General features: G+C 38.5%; 4 protein-coding genes across 6 annotated transcripts; 2 read left to right on the top strand and 2 right to left on the bottom strand.

Annotated features, from left to right (window-relative positions):
• Positions 1–1235: 1235 nt before the first annotated feature.
• Positions 1236–4308, top strand: LOC148177015 (uncharacterized). Of its 2 annotated transcripts, XM_088032207.1 has the most exons (3): positions 1236–1397; positions 3109–3329; positions 3470–4308. In XM_088032207.1, exons 2-3 carry the CDS (start codon positions 3109–3111, stop codon positions 4203–4205), a joined length of 957 nt encoding a protein of 318 aa, XP_087888333.1. In that variant the 5' UTR covers positions 1236–1397; the 3' UTR covers positions 4206–4308. The 2 variants fall into 2 exon arrangements, with proteins under 2 accessions (XP_087888333.1, XP_087888332.1); XM_088032206.1 differs by lacking the exon at positions 1236–1397 and having other exon boundaries at positions 2805–3329.
• A 20-nt stretch (positions 4309–4328) lies between these two features.
• tapas (tudor domain-containing protein 7 tapas) lies at positions 4329–13651 on the bottom strand. Its single transcript, XM_088032208.1, has 13 exons — positions 13163–13651; positions 11658–12109; positions 7949–8182; positions 7523–7660; positions 7134–7472; positions 6809–6973; positions 6388–6760; positions 6224–6336; positions 5589–6169; positions 5468–5541; positions 5316–5419; positions 4967–5270; positions 4329–4918 (listed from the first exon to the last, which is right to left on the bottom strand). Exons 1-13 carry the CDS (start codon positions 13245–13247, stop codon positions 4689–4691), a joined length of 3192 nt encoding a protein of 1063 aa, XP_087888334.1. The 5' UTR covers positions 13248–13651; the 3' UTR covers positions 4329–4688.
• Positions 13652–14053: 402 nt separating this feature from the next.
• Ufd1 (ubiquitin fusion-degradation 1-like) lies at positions 14054–18973 on the top strand. 2 transcript variants are annotated; one of them, XM_088032370.1, is made up of 5 exons: positions 14054–14187; positions 17869–17989; positions 18040–18194; positions 18248–18520; positions 18568–18973. In XM_088032370.1, the coding sequence occupies exons 1-5, from the start codon at positions 14158–14160 to the stop codon at positions 18901–18903; spliced, it is 915 nt and encodes a 304-aa protein (XP_087888496.1). In that variant the 5' UTR covers positions 14054–14157; the 3' UTR covers positions 18904–18973. The 2 variants fall into 2 exon arrangements, with proteins under 2 accessions (XP_087888496.1, XP_087888497.1); XM_088032371.1 differs by lacking the exon at positions 14054–14187 and adding an exon at positions 17735–17825.
• On the bottom strand, positions 14189–17456 carry unc-45 (unc-45 myosin chaperone). The gene is made up of 2 exons (XM_088032369.1): positions 15494–17456; positions 14189–15442 (listed from the first exon to the last, which is right to left on the bottom strand). The coding sequence occupies exons 1-2, from the start codon at positions 17085–17087 to the stop codon at positions 14262–14264; spliced, it is 2775 nt and encodes a 924-aa protein (XP_087888495.1). The 5' UTR covers positions 17088–17456; the 3' UTR covers positions 14189–14261.
• Positions 18974–23979: the final 5006 nt, after the last annotated feature.

The following is a 23979-nucleotide window of genomic DNA, read 5'->3' as shown; positions in this document are numbered from 1 at the left end:
GCGACTGTTGAAAACACATAAAAGCAAGCATTTAAATCAAAATAAAATTCAGTGGCTACAATGTGATCAATGCGATTATACAGCTTAACTCGAGGCCTACTTGATTATCAAGTCAAAACGAAATTCAGTGGTTGCAATGTGATCAGAGCGCATATTAAAGTTAATTAAAAATTTCCTTAAAAATGCAATTTTGCGATAAGCATGTTGGCAATTACGAAATTCAGTGGTTTGCATGTGACCAACGCGACTATAAAGTAAAAAACGAGTGACAACTGTTGAAAAACAAATAAAAATAACCATTTAGGCGAAAATAAAATTCAGTGGCTGCAATGTGATCAGTGCGCGTATTAAAGTGAATTCAAAGTTTCCCTAAAATCTCATTTTTATGATAAGCATATCAGCGATTACGAATTCAATGGCTTACATGTGACCAGCGCGACTATAAAGTTAAAAACAAGCGGCGACTGTTGAAAAACACATAAAAACAAGCACTTTAGCGAAAATAAAATTTAGTGGCTACAAAATGATCAATGCGATTATACAGCCCAACTCGGAGCCTACTTGATTATCACGTCAAAACGAAATTCAGTGGTTGCAATGTGATCAGTGCGCATATAAAAGTAAATTAAAAATTTCCCTAAAAATGCATTTTTGCGATAAGCATGTTGGCATGTTACGAAATTCAGTGGTTTGCATGTGACCAATGCGACCATAAAACTAAAGACAAGCAGCGACTGTTAAAAAAACACATAAAAAACAACAATTTATGCAAAACTGAGATTCAGTGGTTGCAATGTGATCACTGCAGTAAAAAAGCGAAATTTAAATTTTTCTGCATTTGAAAATTGGACTGCGAGGAGTGAGAATTTGAGGCAAATTTCAAGCCAAGACAGTGAAGGGATCAAGATTCAATAGCAGACGTGAGAATTTTTTTTTTCAATAAAAAATTTGAAAGTAGAAATTGTTTTTATGACCATTTTATAGCACCGTTCGCAAATATCGAAATTTCGGAATGCGTGAAAGTAGAAACGCGGGGTCTTTCTAATAAAAATTAAATCCTTAGTCTGAAAATTAAAACTAAATATACAGGCTGTGCTATTAGTGGCCACACTGTATATATTTCTTGTTACAATTTATATTTGGAGTATTCGACGATTCGTCGGGCTTCACGGCAATCTGCGATCTTCGAGATTTTGGAAAGCTTGACGTAACGGTACCGGAAACCCACCATAACAAACCCACTCTCCCACATCGAAGTAGGCTAAGTACTATACGGCTCGTGAAGTCGATGGACGGCGGTTGTGCAGTGAGAGCTTCATGTGTTCGGTTTAGTGACACAGTGTCCGAGTTTTTTTATGGAAACGTGAAGAATTTATGGATTTAGAAGCTTAGGAAAAGTAAGTAGATACCAGACAAAATATAAAACAAACTTAAATGACTCAAATCTCGGAAATATGATTCATTAGTTTTGTCATCGAGACGTTTCGTCACGCGATTTTGGCTCGACGAACCTAATTATCGTTCTTGCATTGTTTGAGGGTTTACCGAAAATGGCTGCAAGTTGCTAAACTTTCAATTGCGACAATTTTATGGCGTTGCATCGTCCTACTTATTGCACTGTAGAAAATATGCAAATTTTCCAATTTATTGATTTGGATGGTGTTTAATTGAGGCTAATCATTTTTCCCACAGTTGGCCATGCAAACATTAAAGTGAAATTACTCCAAGTCGATAAAAAAAAGAAATATAGCGGATGTCACAAATTATATTAATGACCACGTTGAAACCACTTAGGTGAAAATGTCCCCGGGAGCGTAATTATTAAAATTTAAGTTTTGGTAATTACTACTTAAATTTCTAATTACGGTGATTTTAAAAGTGATTCGGAACTGCGGCGTCTGAGTACAACGTCTGTCATTGCAGAAATTGTAGCGCCACAGTTTCAATTCTTGTTTTCCTGCATGTCGAAACAAGTGAATGTCACATATTTTGCAACAATCAATTTTTAGTTTCAATAATCAATGCAAATTAAAATGTCAAAATCAAGTCGCTTGATTTGTATTTTCACGTTGGCCATGAAATCCCAGCCTACTCCAATTGCAAAGGTTGTTTACATTGTCACCCCAAGCGCGTCCACTTGTAAAAACTGTATTTTCATCAATTAGTGAACAAATAGACTGCATCGTTACCACGGCAACGGTGCATAAATTTCCACATCGCACAAAACCATATGGCAAGTGTCGACAGAAATGACGAAATGTCAAGAAGGCGTTGCATAAATTCCTCATTTCTCATAATCAAAACTTCGGAAGAACGAAACCGGTCTATTCTCACACACATCGCGATTACGTCAACTTGATCAAGATTTTCGTTGTCGTAAGTGGGATGTAATGGAAAAATTATCAGAAAAAAGGGAAACCATTTCCTGCGACGATGCGATCTTTGTTATCGGTTTTATGTAAGGTCAAGAGGGCTATGAAACTGAAAGTTGCAAGTAGAAATTCCGTTTTTTGTGAAAGGGCTCGAAATTGAGGTTGTTTTATGTGGAACACTTCTCTCTTCTGCAAGGAAATGGAACGATGGATTTTTTTGGTGACAAGCGTGGCGAAAATCGTTAAGTGTTTCCTGTATTGATACGGTCGCGTTAGCCTTGGAATTTTTTATCTCAAGTGAAATTTATGGATTCCATAAGCGCGGCCTACTAGTGGCCTTGTTTGGATTAATAAAGAAAAAGTTGAATGTCGAGTGTTGACCTCAGCGCAATTAAAAAGCCTAAACTTTTAATAAAAAAAAAGTCGCCACGAAGTAGTGAGATGTAGCGCCTCGGCTTCAAAAGTGATCATAGCAACTTCCAAAGGCACATAATCATTATTTTTCGATCCAAAGACTTTTAAAGCCATTATTACACACATAAGTCACTGCTTTGCAGTTTGAAAGTTTATTAATCACGGGCTTAAAACCTCGGAAGTTTGGATCACGAACAGTTTTCTGCCTAGCTCGGTATATAACTTAAGGGTGGGACGCAACGCAGTCGTGAGATGTAACAGACTGAATTGTACACACCAAGGATGAGTGAGATATAAGTCCTATATGTCCAATTTTGCACAGATGTCTCCGGGCGTGTTCCTCACACTTTTCGCCCTTTTTCTGCCTCGGATCTCCGGTCATGGTCGACTTATTGACCCACCAAGTCGGGCCTCAGCCTGGCGTTATGGGTTCAATACTCCACATAACTACAACGACCATGAACTCTATTGCGGAGGATTTACCAGGCAATGGGTCAAAAACGAGGGCAAATGTGGCGTATGCGGCGACGCATGGGACTCCAAGTAAGTAATTAATTAGTAAAACCCTCTGAATCGCAACTAGTATAAACGACTAATTAATTAACTTCCAGAAACCAAAGTAATTAATTAGTAAAAATGACTAAACCGCACTCAGTACCAACGACTAATTAATTAATTTTCAGGACGCCCCGCCCCCACGAGTTCGGCGGCACCTATGGCCAGGGGCTAATCGTCCGCAAATATGGCGTGGGCGCAACTATAAATCTCCGCGTCGAGCTCACCGCAAGCCATTTCGGCTACTTCACTTTCGCGATATGTCCCGACTACAAAACCGCCTCCCAGAAGTGTCTTGACCAAAACATCCTCCGATTGGTGAAACCCCAAGAAGGCGTGGACCATGGCGGAGTTCGCTACTATCCCAAAGAAGGTAACAAAGTCTACGAAATGAAGTACCGCCTCCCGAACAAGTCATGTGACCACTGTCTGCTCCAATGGCGTTACATCGCGGGTAACAACTGGGGAAACTGTCCCAATGGGACGGGAGCTGTGGGGTGTGGCCCACAAGAGGAGTTCCGCGCGTGTGCAGATGTCGCGATTCGAGGAAAAGGGGTGGAGCCTATGGTGCCGGAGGTGGAGACTACCGAATCTGCGACGACACTGGCTCCTCCTATTTTCGAGGAGTCGTACAGTCCGATCACTACTTTTGTTATCAGTATCGTGTCTTTTTTAGTAGTGTTTTTAATTTTGTTCCTTTTATATTTTCATTTCTACCAAGTTGGTAGACAGTTGAAGAATTGGTTGAAAGGAGACAAAAAGGAGGAGAAGGCGGCGCCTATGCCTCCACCGAGGATGAAAAGGCGGAGCAGTTTTAGAGAAGGAATGGACGATGTCGATTTGAAAATTGAAAGTATGGCGTAAAGGCCGGGGTTGGCACGACTGAATAATATTTATTCAGCGAAAGTTGGCAACGCCTGTATTTATTGTAGATTAATTGTGTAAATAAAGTTTTAAGAGAAGTGATGTCATGAAAGAAGCGCCAAATTCAATTTAGTAGTAAAAATTATTTATTATTAAACATTTCAGGGTTGTAACTCACTCATGTCTTCAGTCCTTAACAAGTATGAAACAATGGAAACAAACCTCTTTGGCAATTTTATGAAGGCGTGGAAGTGCTGAATTGACAGTTTTAGACGGAGACTGTCGTTTGCCATTCCTGAAATTTAGATAAAACGAAAAATAAACTTCTTTTTAAATTTCAACATAGCTATGGCAACACCTACAAACTACAATAATACTAACTTATGGAATTAAAAATATAAAAAAAAAACTCAAAATGGGTATAACGATACAAAAATAAATGATTCTTATAACTCCTATAAACTCTAAATAACAGAAATATAATTAGGAGTTCTGCACATTCGTCGCGATTCCTTTTTCAATGAGAAGTTCTTTAATATGAACGTCCTCATTACTGGAAGTGTCAATCAACAACAACTGGAGTACAATATCACTTTTGTAGAATTCATCTTTTTCTATGTTCACTAGAATTGACACGAACTGTTTTTTTGTCACTAAATTATTGAAAATATCGCAGTCTTCCATCGTCCATTTATTTTTAATTGGTTTAATGCCTGCAACAAAACATCAACAAGCCGCCAACGCAACCAAACAAAAGTTACCAGAAATCTTAGCTTTGAGAGCTTGGTAAGGGAATCCCATATACTTCGAATCTAACGGTATCAACTGGGTCAAAGTCAAATTGGTATAATAACCAAAATCGCAATAAAACACACTGATGGAACCAGGATGAATGACCTTGAGAACGCTGGTCCTGTACCAGAGTCCATCGTCGTGTTTTGATGCGTAGATTTTCCCCGGAACGATGTCGTCTATTTGCATGGGACTAAAAGTGACATCCTTGTAGAACTCTTGCATATCGGCCATGAGCGCCGTTAGTTGCTTGAACGAGTCTAAAGGTTGTACCTACAAAGCTGTGATTCTTCGAGTTTTCATGAGTGGTCAACTTACAAAGAAGTTCCATGGGTTGACCGAAAACGGGATATTGACGTTGAAGTAGTCGCCAATCTTTGGTAGATCAGGTTTTTTCAAAGATCCACCAGATGGGACAGTCTCTGTAAGAAAAAAATTAGAAAAAACTAAAATCTAGTGACTTTCTTTACTTGAAGCATCTCTAAACTGAACTAGATTAATCAGTCTCTTTCTCGTTGTTTCGTTATTGCTCACCGCATCGCTACTACAACAAAAATATTAATAATGAAACTAACTCCTCCTCCCACTCACTTCTGTAGCTCCGCCTCCACGGAGATGGATTTGTTGACAAACACCAAAACGCCGTCGTTCGTCCTTTTGAAAAATTCTACCCAAGGCACGGCTTCATTATCGTAACTGTTGATCTTACACAGCACCGCCTCGTCATAAGGCAACAACTTTTTCGCCATTTCCACAAAATCTTCGGGAATTTTGTCAATCATGAACCGTACTTTGACAGCCTGAGGCGGGTATTGACTGATGACGTCGTCGACTCTATCCAATGGGAATATTCGATCTCTTGAGAGATTGATAACTTGGGTGTTGCCGACGTCCACGAAGTAGATCTGGGCGTGGTCTCCCTTAGGCGACCAATCGATAATGGTGGCTCGTCGCCACTTTTGTGACGTTGAACACTGGGCCAAATAAATACGATTATTGCTTGTTTCCTTTGAAGGGGGAGGAGATAGGAGTTTGATGGGCGGGTCTTTTGAAATGGTGGCGATTAGTTCGTCGAGCATCTCGGAGAGGCGTTGATAGCCCACGGTGCGGATTTGGACGTAGATATCGCCATTGGGCTCAATGTTCGACACGAAAACTTCGCTGATGGAGTTCTAAATTTAAAAAAAAAGACAGTTGGCTGTGAGGACTACTGTGATCGAACGTACTTTATCCAATATGGGCATGGCTGACTCGATTGTCAGAAGCGAAATTAGTTCCTCGTTGACGGAAGATGCGGTATCCACGTCGTACATCACCACCGGCAAGGTGATGTCGTCACCTGTAAATGGACCAATTACACTGAGATTTTGCGCAAACTCCGCCTCCTTACTTTGCTCCTCCAATACGATCTCTAGTACAACCTCTCGACCGACCAATGAGGTGAGGTGTTCAGATTCGACCGACGCCTCTTGGAACTCCTCCAATCCGTCCAAGCGACAAACAAAAGCCTGTGCTTGCTCCAAAGCGAACTCTCTTCTCATGCTGTACATGGAATCAACAGGAATGTTTTCTTCTTCGCCGTAGTCGATAAAGAAGCAATCTACATGACCATCTTTCGGTTTATCCAGCGCCCTCACGCGGATCCAAGTGCTTTCATGATTGATGACGTAACAACTGCCTATGTTGATATTGGGGGCTATCAATTCGTGCTTGTGGCGACTGTAGTAAGCCTCTAACTTCTCCATCATTTGAACAAAGCGGTCCTAAGTTGGAGTTTTTAGTTACTGTGGATGACAGTTGGTACAACTTACGTATTCGGGGGTTCCGCATTGTTGACACCAGACTTCGTTCGTAGAGTGGGCTGCCGTCACGACGCCGTAGAGACGGTTGTTATCGCCGATGTTGACTGTGTTACAAGGGACCGAAACGTCGCCGACATTCAAACTTATGTCTAGTTTTTTCCCTTTCTGTAAAACCTAGGGGATTTTAACGGCTCAAGATTAGGAACAGTTAGTAAGCAAGCGTTCTGAAACGTTAACAAAACACCGACAATTTTAAGCAGTGCCGCCAACCCAAACTCCCCACTAAATTTTAGTTCCCACTGCAGCCAACTCGTGAAAACAAAACAGGACTTACGTCATCCGGATTGCAATGCTTCAACACGTAGCCGCCATGACACTTCTCTAACGAGACGTGAGGATTGTTGTCGATGACCTGCAGCCAATCAGAGGGAAGCTGTTCGTTATACTTGTCAATATAATCGGCCTCGATTTGCCACATCCACACGGCGTTGTTGTACTTCTCCAGCATTGGTGGAATTCGCTCGATTATATCTTCGTTACTCGACAGTAGAAGAGACTTTCTTTTACTATATTTCAACATCAAGTCGTCTAATGCTTTCTGTGAGGCGTGTCGTTCAGCGGCTGCTTGATCGTAAAAATCGTTCGGGTAACTAGAATATTTATGTTGGCCAACCTGCGCAAATACCATGTTAGTAAACATAAAAATTTCAACACGCAACCTACCGTGATTTTGCAGTGGCACTGTGCCACTTTGGACGTTTTCGACTTGGTTTCGGTAAACTTGACTTCGACATCGCCCAATTTGTGATAAGAGGCAAAATTTCGCACGTCTATGATAGGATCGCCGGTTTTTACAAACTCCTGCCAACAAAAAATTCGTGGAAAAAGCGACCATAATTGAAGCGACATAAGTCTGTGATTGCATTAGGCATGTAAAAAAGAGACAATGGGATCAAGTAGGCTCTTTACCTCAATTTCGGCCATTTTTGTCACGTTCCACGAACTTCGGCATTAAAATTATGAGAGTGTGAAGAAGCGATCTGCATTATCTGCGGATGCGTGACTCGGCCGAGTTTGTCGAAGATAAACGAAGAGAGATGTTGGGGAAGTACGGGGTGGGAAATAAAAAAGGCGGAGGCGTTTGTTTACCTTGTAACTAGAGACAAATTCAGTCGTGGGGCTGCTGTTCCCGCTGTCTCTGTCCATGCTAATGGTGGACATCACTTTTGAGATTCTTTTCATGGTACTGGTCAAGGGGGAGCAATCATCCCTGAATTCCTCCACCGGGACTGACGTCCCATTATTACTCACAATCTTTTCAGGGGTCGAATTGAACCTCTTCAGTTCTTTCGGGGGCGATTTCTTCATCTGATTGAATTGGTTCTACAAAAATTTCGATACTTCCGATAACACTGCGCGACAAATTCAAATTCATTTTGAGTATCTTCTTTGAATGTTGGTGTTTTGTGATCTAAACAAAGTGCTAAAGATGATCTTCAACTCAAAAACTTCGTATCACATACGATTTTTTTTGATATGTCAATTTGAAAAATAGTTATAAAAACATAGAAAAGGGCTTGTTTTTTTAGGTTTTTTTAAGATATTAACGTAGTTATGGTCATTAAAGATTCACAATATATCAGAAAAACCGAGAATTACAAAAAAAATGATGAAAATCTATGCAAATCATAACTGCTTTGGACTTTTAAATTTTTACACTCACAAAAAATTCGTGCTTTTTACACAAATTTTGAATAAATTGTACTTGAGCTGTGTAATGACTTTTATTTTGAAAACAAAAAGGTTTAACCCTTTGACTGTTGTAAACGTATTATGTACGTTTTGCCATTTTTCTCAGAAAATGCAATGATAAGAATTTGAAATTTTGGGGACAAAAGTAAGCGGATAAATAGATTTACATTTACGTAACACTTCCGGTTATGCCGGAAGTGGCAGTCAACTTGCTTATTTTAAATAAAACACCCTATATTGTATTGCATTTTTGAATTCTATATGCAACTTAATCACTTTCTCTACAGGGTCCGGCAACACTTGTGTCCACCCCCAAAATCGTCATTAATTTTAAAGTTACAATTTTCAAAATTTGGATACGCTCATAGTTGACAAAGCTCTAGAAGCTGACGCAAAAATTTGTTTTTTATCACCAATAGTTTTGGCGTCGCGACGCCTAAGTATAATTTTTAGCGATTTTTGAGTTTTTGCGGAAATATTATCTTTTGTAGTTTATGAGAAAAATGTCAAAACGTATACAGTATGTCCCCGGAATGAGTTCACAAGAGGAAAAAAAACTATATTTTTCATTTTACAAAAAAATGACAAAGGAATAATATTTTTTGCTTAATTCAAAACAAATAAATCTTTAATCAAAACTTTAATATTATCAGGCTGTGTTCTTAAAATCGATAAAAACAAAAAATAACAAAGAACTTTTTTATTTTTAATTTTGCAAAAAATGTCAAAGGAATATAATTTAGTCCTTAATTTAAACAAATTTCAACTATTCGATTAACCCACAACCTCTTTCAGCACATAATTCAATTCTAACTCGTAATTCTTTAAAACTGTTTTTAATTTTCTCAATTATGGTTATGGATGCAAACTTCAATGATTATCCGATTTTTAATATTTATATACTTTTATACACCTTATTTATTGACATTTTCCCTTAATCTTTAACGCACTATTTGATATTTTGATTCCCCAGCCTGCTTATATTTACCTACAATTAAACAATTCAGTAAATAAAAATATGAAAAAATTGAATTTCAGAGTACAGCAGTTCCACACGAACTGAACCTGACACATTAAAAACTAAAACAACTTGCAGAAACATAATTTTGTGAAAAATGGAATATATAAATCTTAAATTAACCAAAACCATCAATGGTTGAATTGTTTGCTTCTTCATACTTTAAATAACCACCTTCTTTTAACTACACTTTCGTTCATCTATTTTAATTAAATTTTTCGCTTAACTTCACTTTTTTTTTTTTCACTCAAAATATAAATTCCAAGAATTTAAAATTAGTGGACAAATCAGTTTGAACTATTTACTTAACACATCAGATACTAAATACATCAAAAAGTAATGTCATAATTTGTTTTTGAATTAAAACTTTGTTAAGAAAATTTGTCACACCCGTGACAATATTTTAACAAAAGTTGGCAAAACTGGTTGAAATCTGTGGAGTTAAAAATTGATAATTTGTATACAAAGTAACAAATTGATAATGCAGTTTTTGCACTAATTAAAGTTAAATAATATATCAGTGAAATACTGAAAATAAATGTCACGGGTGTGACAATTGTTAGATCGGACTTTCCAAATTTGATGATTTAAGGCTTAAACATGTACACACAGTTGGTTTTAATAACTCCTATTAAAATGCTCACATGTTAAAGAAACTCTGGATGGTATGGGAGGCACAAATAAAGGTATCGTTCACAGAAAGGTAATCAACAATTCTGCTAAGGATTTCTTCTTGAAAAAAATCAATTAATAATATAAATATTTTGTATACTGGTGAATTCAAAGTCAAAATATCTGAACCAACTAAGTAAAAATATTCAAGCAATCAATACCAAATATTCAACAATATCTCATATTTTGTCCAAATAAACAAGTTAGTTTAGGGTGGATGTAGGTATGTCTAGCGGATATAAGTTACACTCGACCAATTTGTGAAACCGAAACTGGGGGCTGTGGGCGCCTTCGCCTGTGTAAAATATAACTTACTTTGTTCAAAATGTTACAAGCATTAATAAAATTAGTCTTTCTGCTACATTATTTTCATTTTTTAGCAACGTTTATTTAACAAGTTTTGCTTTGTCACGCCCGTTACAAATGTATGTCACACCCGTTACAGTTTTCTAAAAAATACAGTGCACAATTGAATTGGTTATTCTAATTGCAAAGAGGCTTAAAATGTGTGCCTATAGTTTATATATTTGTGTACTAAAGGAGAAGGAATCTGACTTTTGTGATTCGCAGAAATATAGAAAAATGTTATTAAAAACAATAAATTTAATTTGTACGCGTCACACCCCTGACACCACAAATTAATTTGCTGCTCTATGATCTGCAATCGTAACTTAACAAATTTTATTTGGATAATTTGCAGCACTTTAACCTACCTGATAACAGTGTACTTCTGCTTGAAAAAGCTCTTAGTCGTAAATAAATTAAAAAAATGTTGTCATTTTGTCACACCCGTGACATATGGAATTGCTGAGTACAAACTAATAATTTTGAAATTTTAATTGCAGATTTATCTGTTTTGAATTAAGCAAAAAATGTTATTCCTTTGTAATTTTTTTGTAAAATGGAAAATAAACTTTTTTTCCCTCTTGTGAACTCAATCCGGGGACATACTGTATATAAGTTTATAACAGTTATAAAGGGTTAATATTTGCAATATACTCATAACCTTTACTTGATTTAAAAATTACATTTAAAAATTAGTATTCTTGAAAAGAGGTCTTTATAACTTCAAAACGCGACGTGATAGAGACTTGAGGTAAACGAATTTTTTTAACCGAGGTCGAGAAATCTTAATTTTTTGCATATTTGTCGTCAAATCTGGGATTTGAAAATTTGGGGAATGAAATTAGAATGTTTCTTAGTTCTGAAATCATAACACATCAAAGGATCCAATGCTGTACTATTCTGTTATCCTTTTTATAAAATGGAAAACGCATTTTATTCAAAAATGGACTTAGCAACTTAACAACTTTAGCCGACAATATGTCTTATAAAAATGTGAGCTACTTATTGCACCTAACAGTTTTGAGGGTACCAAAACCTTGTCACGCAGTGTAATTATTTATTATAACTTACGTCTGGTCTATCCGCCACTACCACCTTCGACGCTACCGCCGGCCTTTTGTACCCGCCCCCATTAACAAACTGATTATGTGACACCGCCGCCAACCTCGGCGACTTCTCGTACGTCCTCTTGGGCGCGTTCATGTACGGATTCTTCTTCGGCCTCCACTGAGGGGCGTTAATAGGAGGCCAATTGGCATTAACCGGGGGCGGTTGGAAATACGGTTTACGAAACCTCGCCGGTGGTTGTATTCGAACTTTTTTCTTCACACCAGCAGATTTCTGTTTTCGGACCATTGTGGAGATGTGCGCGGATTTCTCCGATACTTGGGCGTCCACGAAAATCTCCCCGTTTGGACCATAGCTGGTGATAAGGGATGGGACTGACTGAATGAAACTTTCGAGGGTTTTGTGCCCCAGCTTCTGGTAGGGGATGCGGTCGCCGAGGAGGGTGCGATAATCCGCTGCAAAAAGTATTATTTAATCACGAAATGTTGCTCGTTTTGGAGTAAAATCCTAAAGAATGATTCATTGTTTATTTATGTTAAAATAGCCTGGCGAATCTCCCGCCAAAAATCTGCCTGAATGGCAAGCCTCCAAATCGAAGGATTTCAAGTTCAGGGCCACTACTCCTCCTGTTTTACCGCTAAATTACCTATTTTTACTTCCGTTATCGAGACCACGAAACAAGGTGAAAGAAATCGGAGCGACAATACTTGACCCGCAACGTTATAATCAAACACAACAACAAAGAAGCTTTCCAACTGAAGTGTCCCCTGAAATTTATTACTCTGCAGGAAATGGTCAAATATTTATGGTGGTTTTAAAATTCATTTGATGGGTTGCCGACAAAAACATCTGGAATGCCCACCACCGACACGGTATACATAATGACCTTGAGAAAGTTATCGTGTTTCTGAGGCGAGTTGAAGAATTTTTTACACATTTAATCAGTTGATATGATTGCTGATGAGTTAACAATTTCAAATGACTGAGTTTAGTCATCGTTTTAGATTACTGTCCGTTGATGAAAGGTGCCTAAGTAGAGCCCTGTGGGACGCCCACTTTCAAATCCACGTGTGACGAAAACTACCGACTGAAGGGCGGTGAAAGACGAAAGAAGCGATCTCGAAAAGTGAAAGTGATGCTGAAAAATCTTGCCGCGGTTACTTTTACTGAGAAATGCATTATACAACTTGGATGGATTGTATAAAACAGATTGGGCTGGACAAACTGGTTTTTGCCCCTTTGGAGCAAAAAAAAGAAACAATGAAGTTAGCTGACAAGTGTTTTACTCTATTCTTTGACATGCAACATGCCACCTTCGTGGGACAATCAAAATTTGTAACAGTACACTTCCGCTTCGTTGCACTTTTATCAATAATGCTAATTATATTGCGGAAACCTAAAAATGATCGAAACAAAAAATGTCTTGCTCAATATGAGAGAGTCTCCCCTAAACACCCTTCCCCCAAAAAAACGAATTTTCACCCCCATGCAAACCTCCCCAAACTCACCTTCCAGTTGCCTCAACGTCACCCTCCCCTTTGTCGAAATCAAACATGATCTGATCCTCGACACAATCTCGTCTTTAAGATCCATCACGGAAATGGGGGCACCAAGTTCAACCGTTCGCAACTAACCGAACACTAACCTACATTCACAGAAAACCACTTGTGCACGTCATGCCCCCCACTCCATTTTAGGGGTGCAGGGTGTGGACGACCCTTGTAAACTATCGACACCACCGTTTTCAAGCTGAATAAAGTTTTTCCGTGTTTTTAGAGTGAAAATTTGTGCGAACTGTCGTCAAATTTGAGAACACTGTCATCTGTCAAAAATGTCAAAATGGCGTCAAGAGCGGGAATGGGAGAGAATAAATGAAAGGAAAGTCTAAAGAGACACGTGGGGGAGACCAAATGTGGTGGAAACACCACCAAACACCACACGGGGGTTGTAAAGTGTTTTTATTTTTTTACTGGAATTGTCGTGTTGACAACGAGCAAAATCGTGTGTCGGATACTGTCACTTTTACAACTTTATTTTTAATTTAACCGTTTAAATTCTAAAATATAAGTCAACTTAAAGACAATTAATTTGTAATTTAAGCCGGTGCAATCAATATTTGATTTTTGTATTTCCAATGTATTTTTTTGCGTTGTACTAATGATGGATTATGCAACCAACCTTACGCAGTTGCGAGAAGATATTCGATGAACTGCCATGCGTTGAAAGAGACAGTGACTAAAATCACACCTTACCCTCCTAATTTCCAATTTTTCTACTTCAAATAAATAAATAAATAACAGTTATCTATTGGCAGTACAACTATTGTTTACTACACAAACACATAAAAGCATCTAATTTGGTTCACTGCGTTTAATGTTTAATTTTTCTGTCAAAATATTCCATGATGGCGGCCAGCATTTTAACCACTTCCTTCAACTTTTTCAAACGTGAAAACATCGACTTAACTTAGAAAATTCCCGTGTTTTCCTGAAAATCTACACAAATGCCACGCAGAACAGGAGTAAGACGCCAGGTAAACTTATCTCTTTATTTTACATTAAAAAAAGATGTACAAAAAGGCACAAAGTACATTTAGCCTAATTTAACCTAATCTTCGTCGTCGGGCTTCTTTATCACTCCCCACTGCTCCGCCCGCTTCAAGGCCGCCTCAGCTGTCTTGATAATACCTAATCTGTTTTCTTCTGGGGGAATTTTGGTCAAAGCCATGAGAATTTCCATAACATCAGTCTCCATGAGTTTCTCTGCTAGTTCTTTCGAGTTCTCTATTATGTTTCGGACTATGCAGACCCCCCGGTATTGCACATTGCCTGTGGGGTTGGCAAGGAGGACGTGCATCGCCTCGAGCCAGTTCTTGGATTCAAACAGCTTTTCACAACACTTCTTGCTGTCTCCAGTGAGGATGGCGAGGGCTCCAGCAGCCGCCGTGGCTGTATCTACATCCTCGTCCATGGTCAGCGAAACCAAATACTTGATTTTGTCGTTTTGCCCCTCGTGGATCTTCACAACGTCAGGAGACAACGATAAATTACAAAGACATTGCGTCGCAGCCCTGCACAACATCTGGTGGTCTTCAAACATGTAGTGCTCTACTTTCGCGAGCCCCCCTTCTTTCAAGATTCGTTGTCTCGCCGTCTCGCTCATCTGCGCGATGTTGCACAGCCCCATCAAAGCTTCAAAGTTCTCCAATCCTAAACAGTCTTGATGTAAGAGCCCCACCAGCGGGCGAATCACCTCCAACGCCCGTTGCCCAGGAAAAGCCACTTCTGGATTCATCGTGATGGCGATTCTTGCCAACGCCTGCGCCGCGTGTCGTTTTCCTCTCTCTGTGCCTTTAAGCGCTAGAGGAATGAGGGCTTTGGAGCCTCCTTGAGACACCACAGTTCCTCGCAGCTCTTGTTCGCTGCACAACGCGTTGAAGACTCTCGAGATGAGCTCTCTGGAATTGTCACTTTCGGTCTTGCTGAGAGCCACAAGGGCGGACGTCACGCCTTCTTGTCCCAGGACAATGATCCTCTTCATGACGAAGTCGGGGTCATCGAATTCGTGCTCTTCTGGGATGTGCTGCTTGGCGAATTTCGCCAGTTCTAGCATCTCCGGGATGACTTCTTGTTTCTCGTACGCGTTGCAGAGGTTGACGAGGGTGGTTACCACGCCGAAGAGGCAGGACTGGTCGCCGGTCTTCGCGAGCTCGATGAGGGACTGCAGCGCCGGCTTGTCTTCCACGAGTTTTTCTTTCACTTCCGCGTCGAGGGTGAGGTAGGAGAGACCTAAATGCAAAATGTTTAGTCTTTTTCTTTCATTTTTTTTTTATTCCTTACCTTCCGCGGCCCACTTTCTGATATCCTGGACCTTCCCCGGATGGAGCAAAAACCGTCGACACGCCTCCGCCAGCTTCAAATTGGATCCGTCCGCGAATGGTTTCATGGTGGCGTCGTTCCCCCCGGAACTCCCCAATTTGCAGAGCCCCACCAGAGCTCTAACTCTGATCGAGTCCTCCTTCGACTTATACAGATGTTTCAAAATGTTGACTCCTTGGGAGATAATAGCCTTGGCCTTGTCTGCTTTACTAGCGGCGGCAATGATACATTCGCATGCCACCTTCTGCTGGAGGATGTCTTCGGTGTTGGCCATGACCAATATCATCTCGATGATTCCTTCTTTACCGACTATGGCGTTCCCCACGTCTATAGGGCCGCGTAATAAGGCGGTGAGCGCCACAGCCACCCGGACTTTGGATTCGATCTCGGGGCTCAACAACTTATCTTTGATGAAATCCTGGATCTTCTGCATGAAGTTGTCTTTGGCCGCGTCGTAATACATGTTGTCGTAGATCCGTGACAGGCAAACAGCGGCAATTGTTCGAGTGGACGGGGTGATACTCATGGCACTCTCATACTTGTACTCTTCTAATTCGCTCGCGCATTCCATCAGCTTGCCAACACCGCCAATTTCAACCAATCGCTCGGCCCAATTCAACGTCGTGTAGTGTATGTTTCTGATCAAGAGCTCGATGATGGCGTCCCGTGCTTCCCCTGAGATCACTCGATTGTTGATCGAATACACTAAACAAGTGAGGATCATATCAATCTCCTTCTTGTGTTTTTCGCACAACTCTTTATCAGGTTTCGTGTCAGGTTTGTTGTCCATTCCAGAGAAAATGTTCAGAATTTGCTGGATACAGTATTGAGCCGAATTGACTTGTTCCTGGTATTTCGAATCCAGGATTTCCAGGAACCAGGGGATTCCCACATCTTTCATAACCGCCTTGGTCTTCTCAGGAGAGTGTTTGCATAGTTCGCCGATAATGCGGACCCCTGTGATGTATATTTCCCTGTTCTTCTCCACTTTTAGTAGCTTCTTGATTTGTTGAACCACTGGCGACTTGATCATCATTTCAGACCCCGCGTTTTCCCGAGCCAACACCAACAGATTGCTCATTGCGGTTTCTCGTTTTTCTTTATCCGCAGCCAAGTCGAACGCGATTTTCGTCATGCTTTCAATTTTCGTGCTGGTTTGAGCGTTCTGTTTTGATCTTTCTTGCACGATCTTGAAGAGGCGCTCCAAGACCGGTTGTATACTCTTATTATTGGGGTCATCTTTGAAGATCTGTGTGGCGTCGCGGTAGGCTTCCTCGTACCTCTGCAGACTCTCCAGAGCCTGACACCGGCGGAACAACGCCTTGGGGTCGTGGGGCACAATCTCCAAACTTCGATCACAGTCTTTGATAGCCTCCTCGTACTTCTCTAGCTTGAGAAACGCCGCCGCTCTATTTTTGAAGAAAACAGCCAAATCCTTGTCTTCAGTTTGATAAACGTTGATGGCTTTGGTGTAGAGTTTCGCGGCGGAGTCCCAATTGCCACTCTTGAAAGCCTCATTGCCTTCCTCTTTGAATTTCACTGCGTTTTCGGTCATTTTTAGGTTATGTCACACTTTGCACTAGATACTTTTTATGAACTGAAAAAACGTGCTCCACATGCTTATTTATAAAGCTTCGGATCGAACCTTCTGGTTTATTCGGGAATCGCGCCGAGAAAAGCTAAAATTAAAGGGATATTTTTGGATGACGTTTCGTGAAAATTCTATAGAGATGGGAGCGGCCCGGGAGATAAATTATTCGATCAAGCGGCAAAAATACAGTTAAAATTGCAGATTCACTGCAGGGGCACTAAACACATCTTTTTTCATATCAGAATTACCAAAAACAGGGCTGGAAAATTAAATTTTGGTGACATGTGCGCGCCCATCTTTCCTATTACAGATTTCTGTGTTACCGATCTTTAAAAATCAGTCTCTCGTGTTCTAATTTTGAAATTCTTTCGTAGTAGATTTCGAAAAATGAGTCATTTTCGGGGTGTCTGATTGGTGAACTTCTTAATTACGCACATATTAGGATGTCGATCAACAGAGGGCGCCGCCGCACCTGTCAAAATTTAAATTTGTTAAAAACAGCCGAAGTTGTCTTCCTGGTTCTACTGTCACAAATTGACATTAAAAGTGAATTTTTAAGACCATGGCGGAAAAACAGCCCCAATTCTGCGGTTCTCTTATTCTCAGTTACAGGATCCTGTAATCACCTGTCACTTGTCAAATTCCATGATTTGTCAATTCAAGTGTGTTTACGAATTACAGTCTTAAAATCTCAGCAAAATGGTACTGTCGCCGAGTTGTGCCCCCATTTTACTGTCTTTTTTAGTTTCAGTTCGGATTCAACATGTTTCCGGAGATCCCGCGCCCCTTCAACATGATCTACAAGTGCCACTCTGTGGCAATGCTGCCAGGGAATGAGCGCCAGGACGTGGAACGAGGAGGCAAAAGTCTGTACCCCCTGTCACTCGTTAACCCCCTTTTATGTATTTTTTTTTAGTTATTATGCCCCCATCAGCCCTAGAGCAGCTGACGCGCCTCAACATCAACTACCCCATGCTATTTAAACTGACCAACAAGAAAACAAACAGGGTGACCCATTGTGGGGTGCTGGAATTTGTGGCTGATGAAGGAAAAGTGTACTTACCCCTTTGGGTGAGTAACCCAACTCCACTTCTTTCACTTGAAAATTTCTATTTTCATTCTAGATGATGCAAAATATGGTTCTGGAAGAAGGCGACATGGTCCAAATGGAGAGCGTCTCCCTTCCCGTGGGAACCTTTTCGAAATTCCAGCCGTTGTCCCCAGATTTCCTCGATATCACCAATCCCAAGGCCGTCCTTGAGAACTGTCTTCGCTCTTTTGCTTGTCTCACCACAGGCGATGTGATTGCCGTCAAGTACAATCAGAAGATCTACGAGTTGTGTGTCCTTGAAACAAAACCAGGAAACGCCATCAGTATCATTGAATGCGACATGAACGTGAGCGTCGCCCATTTTATTATATTTAATTCTAAGGAGTTTTCTAGGTCGAGTTTGCTGCTCCTGTCGGTTACAAAGAACCAGAAAAACTGAAAAAGCAGGATGAGGAAATGGCTGTGGATCCCGCAGATCTCATGCCGGAGCCGCCAGGTTTTATCGCTTTTAGAGGAGCGGGGAATCGGTTGGATGGGAAGAAAAGGAAAGATTCGGGAACGAGCGATGTTTCCCAGCAGAAACCGGTTTATATCAGGGGAATCCCGGATTATGATTATCAGATAGGGACTTTGAGGTTTATCAGGAGATCCACTAAACCAGGGAAGGAGAACGAGGGTCCCAATGAGTTCAAGGCATTTAGTGGAACGGGTTTTACTATGAAGGGGTAAAGATTTTTAATTGTGATCAATTTTGTATTTATTGTAGTGATAAGAAATAAATAAGAAAAAAAAAGTTGAAGTGTGATTGATGGTGAATAATACAGATTTCTGTAATCGTAGTTTGATGTGGTGACTTCATAGATGACAGTCCAAGTGGTGTGAAAATTAGACAACAGAGGGCGCCACATCGTGACGCAACAAAAATGTTAAAATCATTAATTAATTCTGCGGTAAGTACTAATTAGGCTGCAATTAGACACTCATTTAAATACCGCGTTTGCAGTAATAGAATGTTTAGCAGAACTATACATTGAAAAATGTCATTTTAAATACAAATCCAAAAAGTAGTTTTGATGACGCGCGCTGCTGTAATTATAATAATTACCGAATTAAATTTATTGGTACAAAGCATACTTTGACGTTGTCTTTTTTTTTTTTTGATTTCTCAATTAGGTCTACTAAGTACTAATTTGACTCTAATTCAAATTCTGGTGGCACTTTTAGCAGCGTTATTTTACACATAACAAATTACGAGAACTAATTTTGCTAATTAACTTATTAATTACAATAACTAACATCCAGCGGCGCGGCGGTCGCATGTTGTTCCCACCGCCTCCTCGACCTCTAATTAACACATTAATTTATCGCCTTTTTCCTGCATTTTTTCCAAACTCCATAAAAATCGTCGTTTTGACAGTTGATAACGGCCTCTCGATAGCATCAAACTGTCATAATTTCATGGCTGCTGCTGTTATAACTTATAACCCAAATGTGGTTACCAACACAGTTTTCTCATAAACCATCGGAAAAATTTTAATTGGTGATGTGTTTAAGTAACCAATAAATAAAACCATTTGCACGAAACTACTAATTAGACAACTTTTAATTATCTTCTGTCCGAATTGCGCTCCTTGTTAATAAATTTTCGCCTAATTACATCTGCAAAAAAAAATATAAATCGATATATTCCGAGCGAAAATCGACGTTGACATCAATAATTAAGCGTAGGTACGCACGTCGACGCCCACGTCACCAAAATCAGGAGTACCAACCCACATACCTATAATTGATTAAATTATTCATTTTTTTTAAGCGACTACTTTTTTTGGCGGACATATTTCACCGGGATAATACTGTCATATAAGAAATGAGTTATTTCGAATTTATTTATATTTGTGTATTTATTACACGGAAAAACAGGAATCTGCAAAACCGATTAATCAGCTAATGGCCGATTAATGGGTAATCTGAGGCAATTATTGTTTTACAGAGGAAGTTTGATCAATTCAAACTACAAATGAATATACGGGCTGACATCTGAAAAAAATTGTTGAGGATGTTCTTTTTGCACTATTGATTGATTGATTGATCGAGGATGAATTGATTAATTAGAAAAATAAATAATCACCATGTGAATGAGCCGCTATAAGCAAACAAAGGTGTGGTGAAAATTAGTAGGTAAATATTACAAAGTTAGTAGCAATTAGGTATAAATACACAAACTGGAAGAGAGAAAAACAATTTGAAATAATTACATTAATTAATTCAAATTAGTTCAAATTGTAAAAAAAAGAGTTATAACATTGAAATATTCAAAACTACGAAAGAATAGATATTTTCTTACGACTCCATTTGAAATTGGCATTTTCCACACGGTTAAATGACTCCGAAAGTTGATGTTTTCGTACATACATTTCCGAAAGTAAAAGTCACTAGTGTGATATGAATATATCCGCACAGACCTGTCAAATTTGACAGTTATTTTGAAATACAAATGTAATTCTTAAATTTTTGTCTTAAATATCTAGACGATTTACTGTAAAACAACATGCATAATGGTAAAAATGAATTGGTTAGGTCGTTTCTGACAAGACAATTTTGACAGGTCTGTGCGGATATATTCATATGACACTAGTGACTTTTACTTTCGTAAATGGATGTACGAAAACATCAACTATCTAACTATGTGAAGTACGACACTTTTATTCATATAAAACCTCGTCATAAAAATGGTCGTAAAAATGATAATTAGAATATATAAGAAATGAACTATTGTCAAGACTTATGGTTTCTTCCTGATGATGGAAGGTCGTAGGAAAAATAGTGTACACAACTCGTCGAAAAGTGTCTTTCTTGCACTCGTGTATCATCTGCACTCGGCTAGCGCCTCGTGCATCTACATTTACACTCGTGCGAAATTGCTCACTTTTCGCACTTGTTATGTAAATATCTATTTTCTATTTCGCGTTCATAATGAAGATATTTCGATACGCGTTTGAGCGTATTTCGGTATCGTAATGGACCAATCCCGTGCCAATATTTCCAGGAACATATATTTTTCTTAGGTTTGCAGCAGACAAACCGTCAACCTGCCGTCAACGTTGACAATTTAGATTTTGGTTTTGAAAAACCATGATAAATCGATCAATAAACTATTATTTCTTGTTGTACTTGGCTTAATAATTCAGCGGAGAAAAACTCTTTGGATGCAAGAGAACCATCATGATCATGATCAACATCTTCACTCTCTTGACTCCCTTGCGCTCCGGTAACCTCAAAACGTCACACTTGTCAAACTGACTGAAATTGAATTTGGCTACTTCGAATTTTTTTCTCGGACATTTTGCAAATGCCAACTACCCTTAAATTCCCTAGATTTCGAAATCAAGTTTTTTTGTTTAAAATAAGGCAAAATAGAAAAAATAGCGTATGATACTTGTTCATAATGCATTTTGCCGCACTTACTACTTTAAAAACGTGCGTGCGGCAAAATGTTTATTATGAAACGCGTTTTATAATATACTATTTACGGTGCGCAACAGTGCATCACGAGTGCATTCCCTTGTCATATTGATTTCTGATCAAGTCCAAAAAATAATTTTCGTAAGGGATGAAGGCTTTAAGGGTTAAAGCAAAATTTAAAATTTTGGTGGTGCATGATGGTGCATTACGTGCTGAAGACACTTAGCGTACATGTATTATTTTTTCTAAATGAGTATAGTGGGGTGCTGGTGTCACGTGACAAATCTTTTATACCTTGGTTATTAAAAGGGTGCAAAAAAAACTTTTTGCGGTGCATGAGAGTGGATCATAGGTGCATTAATTTTTAATCAAATTAAAAAATAATATTTTCGTAAGGGATAAAAACAATAAGGGTTGAAGTAAAATCCGAAATTTTGGTGGTGCATGATGGTGCATTACATGCTGAAGACAACGAACCTATTATTTTTTCTAAATGAGTATAGTGATAAAAGATAAAAAGATAAAAACCTCGAAAACTTGGTTGTTAAAGGGGTGCAAAAAATTTTTTTTACGGTGCATGAGAGTGCATCACGGGTGCATTGATTTCGCAACATTCAAACCCATTTTTTCTTTCGTCGGGGTGCTAATGTCACGGACCCATTTAACCGTGTGGAAAATGTAGGAAAAAATATTTTCGTGGCGATCGTGTTTTAAAATTAGTTTCAATTATTTTCAATTAGTATTTATTTCATCAACATTAAATATTACACAATAAAATTCATGTAGCAAGAGAATATATTTTTTTATACAGGGTCAGGCAACACTTGTGTTCACCCCCAAAATCGTCTTTAATTTTAAAGATGAAATTTTGAAAATTTGCATACATTCATAGTTGACAAAGCTCTAGCAACTGACGCAAAAGATTGTTTTTTATCACTGACAGTTTTGGTGTCGCGACGCCTTAAAAATGTAACTTTTAGTTAATCGTGAGGGTTTTTGAAATCAACCACTAATTTAATTTTTTTTCAATATAAGTGTGTAAGAATATCTCAGTTGTCATTTTAGATTTAATGCAAATTATATTTAAAATTTGAGAAAAAAATGCTGTTTTATCAAGTCAGTTTCCAATTTCATTACGTCAAAATTGGGAACTACGTTTACACCCAGCAACTTGATATAGCAGCGTTTTTTTCGCAAATTTTTAACACAATTTGCATTAGATTTAAAATAAAAATTAAAAAAAATTGCTATAAATTATACTTCTTAGCCGTCGCGACGTCAAACAAACCGTGATAAAAAAAACAAGCGTCAGTTTCTAGAGCTTTGCAACAATGAGCGAATGCAAATTTTCAAAATTTTATCTTAAAAAGGGTGGACACAAGTGTTATCGGACCCTGTATAAATAAATGATTACAAAATTTAATTAAAATTACAATAATTAATCCAAATTAGTACAAATTGTACTGAAAATAAATGAAATTTGGGCGGAAATAACAAAATTAGTGATTGGTTGCATTAGGCGAAATAATTAGTTTACTTTCTAAAACTTTATAATTACAATAATTACACTAATTAATTTAAATTAGGACAAATTGTAGAACAAAAAGAGTAGTAATTCAACGTAAACAAGTTCAAACCTACGAAGAAAAAATATTTTTGTGGCGATTCTTGTAACTAATTAAGTCCGTGTTAAAAATTAGTTACAATTATTTTCATTTAGTCTTAATTTTATCAACATTAAAAATTAGCCCAATGAAATGAATGTATCAAAAAAAACGTGATTTTCCAACTAAGGAATAATTTGTTTAAATTAATATAGGATTTAGTAGAAATTACACCAATTAGTCTAAATTAGTTGAAATTGTAGTAAAAATTGATGAAATTTAACCTAAAAACAACAAAATTAGTGAAAATTATATTAAATAATTTGTGAGTGACAAATTAATTAGTCCACCTTTTGAAACTTTACAATTAGTACTAGTTGTAGTAAAAATACGAAATTTGCGCTACTTAAGTTTTAATTAGTCGTAATTAGTGCAAATTTAAGTTAAAAGAAAGCTTGAAGGCAGTTGAAGTTTTATGGTGTTGTTTCCAGTCGCTCAATTAATAAATCGCTGCCAAAGCCCCGTCAATTAGAGCATAAAACGGTGACATCGTCCACCATATTGTTTAATCTACAACCACCGGTCATAATTCACGCTTTTTATTATCGATTAAACACGTCGAACGTGTTCTTGTACACACATCCTATATCATAGAATTTTTCGCTTGAACACGAACCGATTTTTTCCCTCCTCTCTTCTCTTCTCGGAAAAGTCACCGCTAATTTAAATATAATAAATA

The sequence above is a fragment of the Gnatocerus cornutus genome, chromosome 3 (assembly GCF_029298725.1).
Source record: "Gnatocerus cornutus isolate USDA-ARS CGAHR chromosome 3, icGnaCorn1.1, whole genome shotgun sequence".
Lineage (NCBI taxonomy): Eukaryota > Metazoa > Arthropoda > Insecta > Coleoptera > Tenebrionidae > Gnatocerus > Gnatocerus cornutus.
The sequence above is the reverse complement of the archived record's forward strand: the minus strand, read 5'-3'. Positions and strand labels throughout refer to the sequence as shown.

Excerpts from the sequence above, each read along its gene's own strand:
- LOC148177015 (XM_088032206.1), top strand. The coding sequence starts at position 3,091 with ATGTCCAATTTTGCACAGATGTCTCCGGGCGTGTTCCTCACACTTTTC. Across the intron at positions 3,330-3,469 it reads GGCGACGCATGGGACTCCAA|GACGCCCCGCCCCCACGAGT; the intron begins GTAAGTAATTAA and ends ATTAATTTTCAG.
- tapas (XM_088032208.1), bottom strand. The coding sequence starts at position 13,247 with ATGGATCTTAAAGACGAGATTGTGTCGAGGATCAGATCATGTTTGATT. Across the intron at positions 5,271-5,315 it reads TCAACCCATGGAACTTCTTT|GTACAACCTTTAGACTCGTT; the intron begins GTAAGTTGACCA and ends ACAGCTTTGTAG. Across the intron at positions 4,919-4,966 it reads TCTCAAAGCTAAGATTTCTG|GCATTAAACCAATTAAAAAT; the intron begins GTAACTTTTGTT and ends GTTTTGTTGCAG.
- Ufd1 (XM_088032370.1), top strand. The coding sequence starts at position 14,158 with ATGCCACGCAGAACAGGAGTAAGACGCCAG. Across the intron at positions 14,188-17,868 it reads GAACAGGAGTAAGACGCCAG|TTTCAGTTCGGATTCAACAT; the intron begins GTAAACTTATCT and ends TGTCTTTTTTAG. Across the intron at positions 18,195-18,247 it reads AAGTGTACTTACCCCTTTGG|ATGATGCAAAATATGGTTCT; the intron begins GTGAGTAACCCA and ends TTTTCATTCTAG.
- unc-45 (XM_088032369.1), bottom strand. The coding sequence starts at position 17,087 with ATGACCGAAAACGCAGTGAAATTCAAAGAGGAAGGCAATGAGGCTTTC. Across the intron at positions 15,443-15,493 it reads CAGAAAGTGGGCCGCGGAAG|GTCTCTCCTACCTCACCCTC; the intron begins GTAAGGAATAAA and ends TTTTGCATTTAG.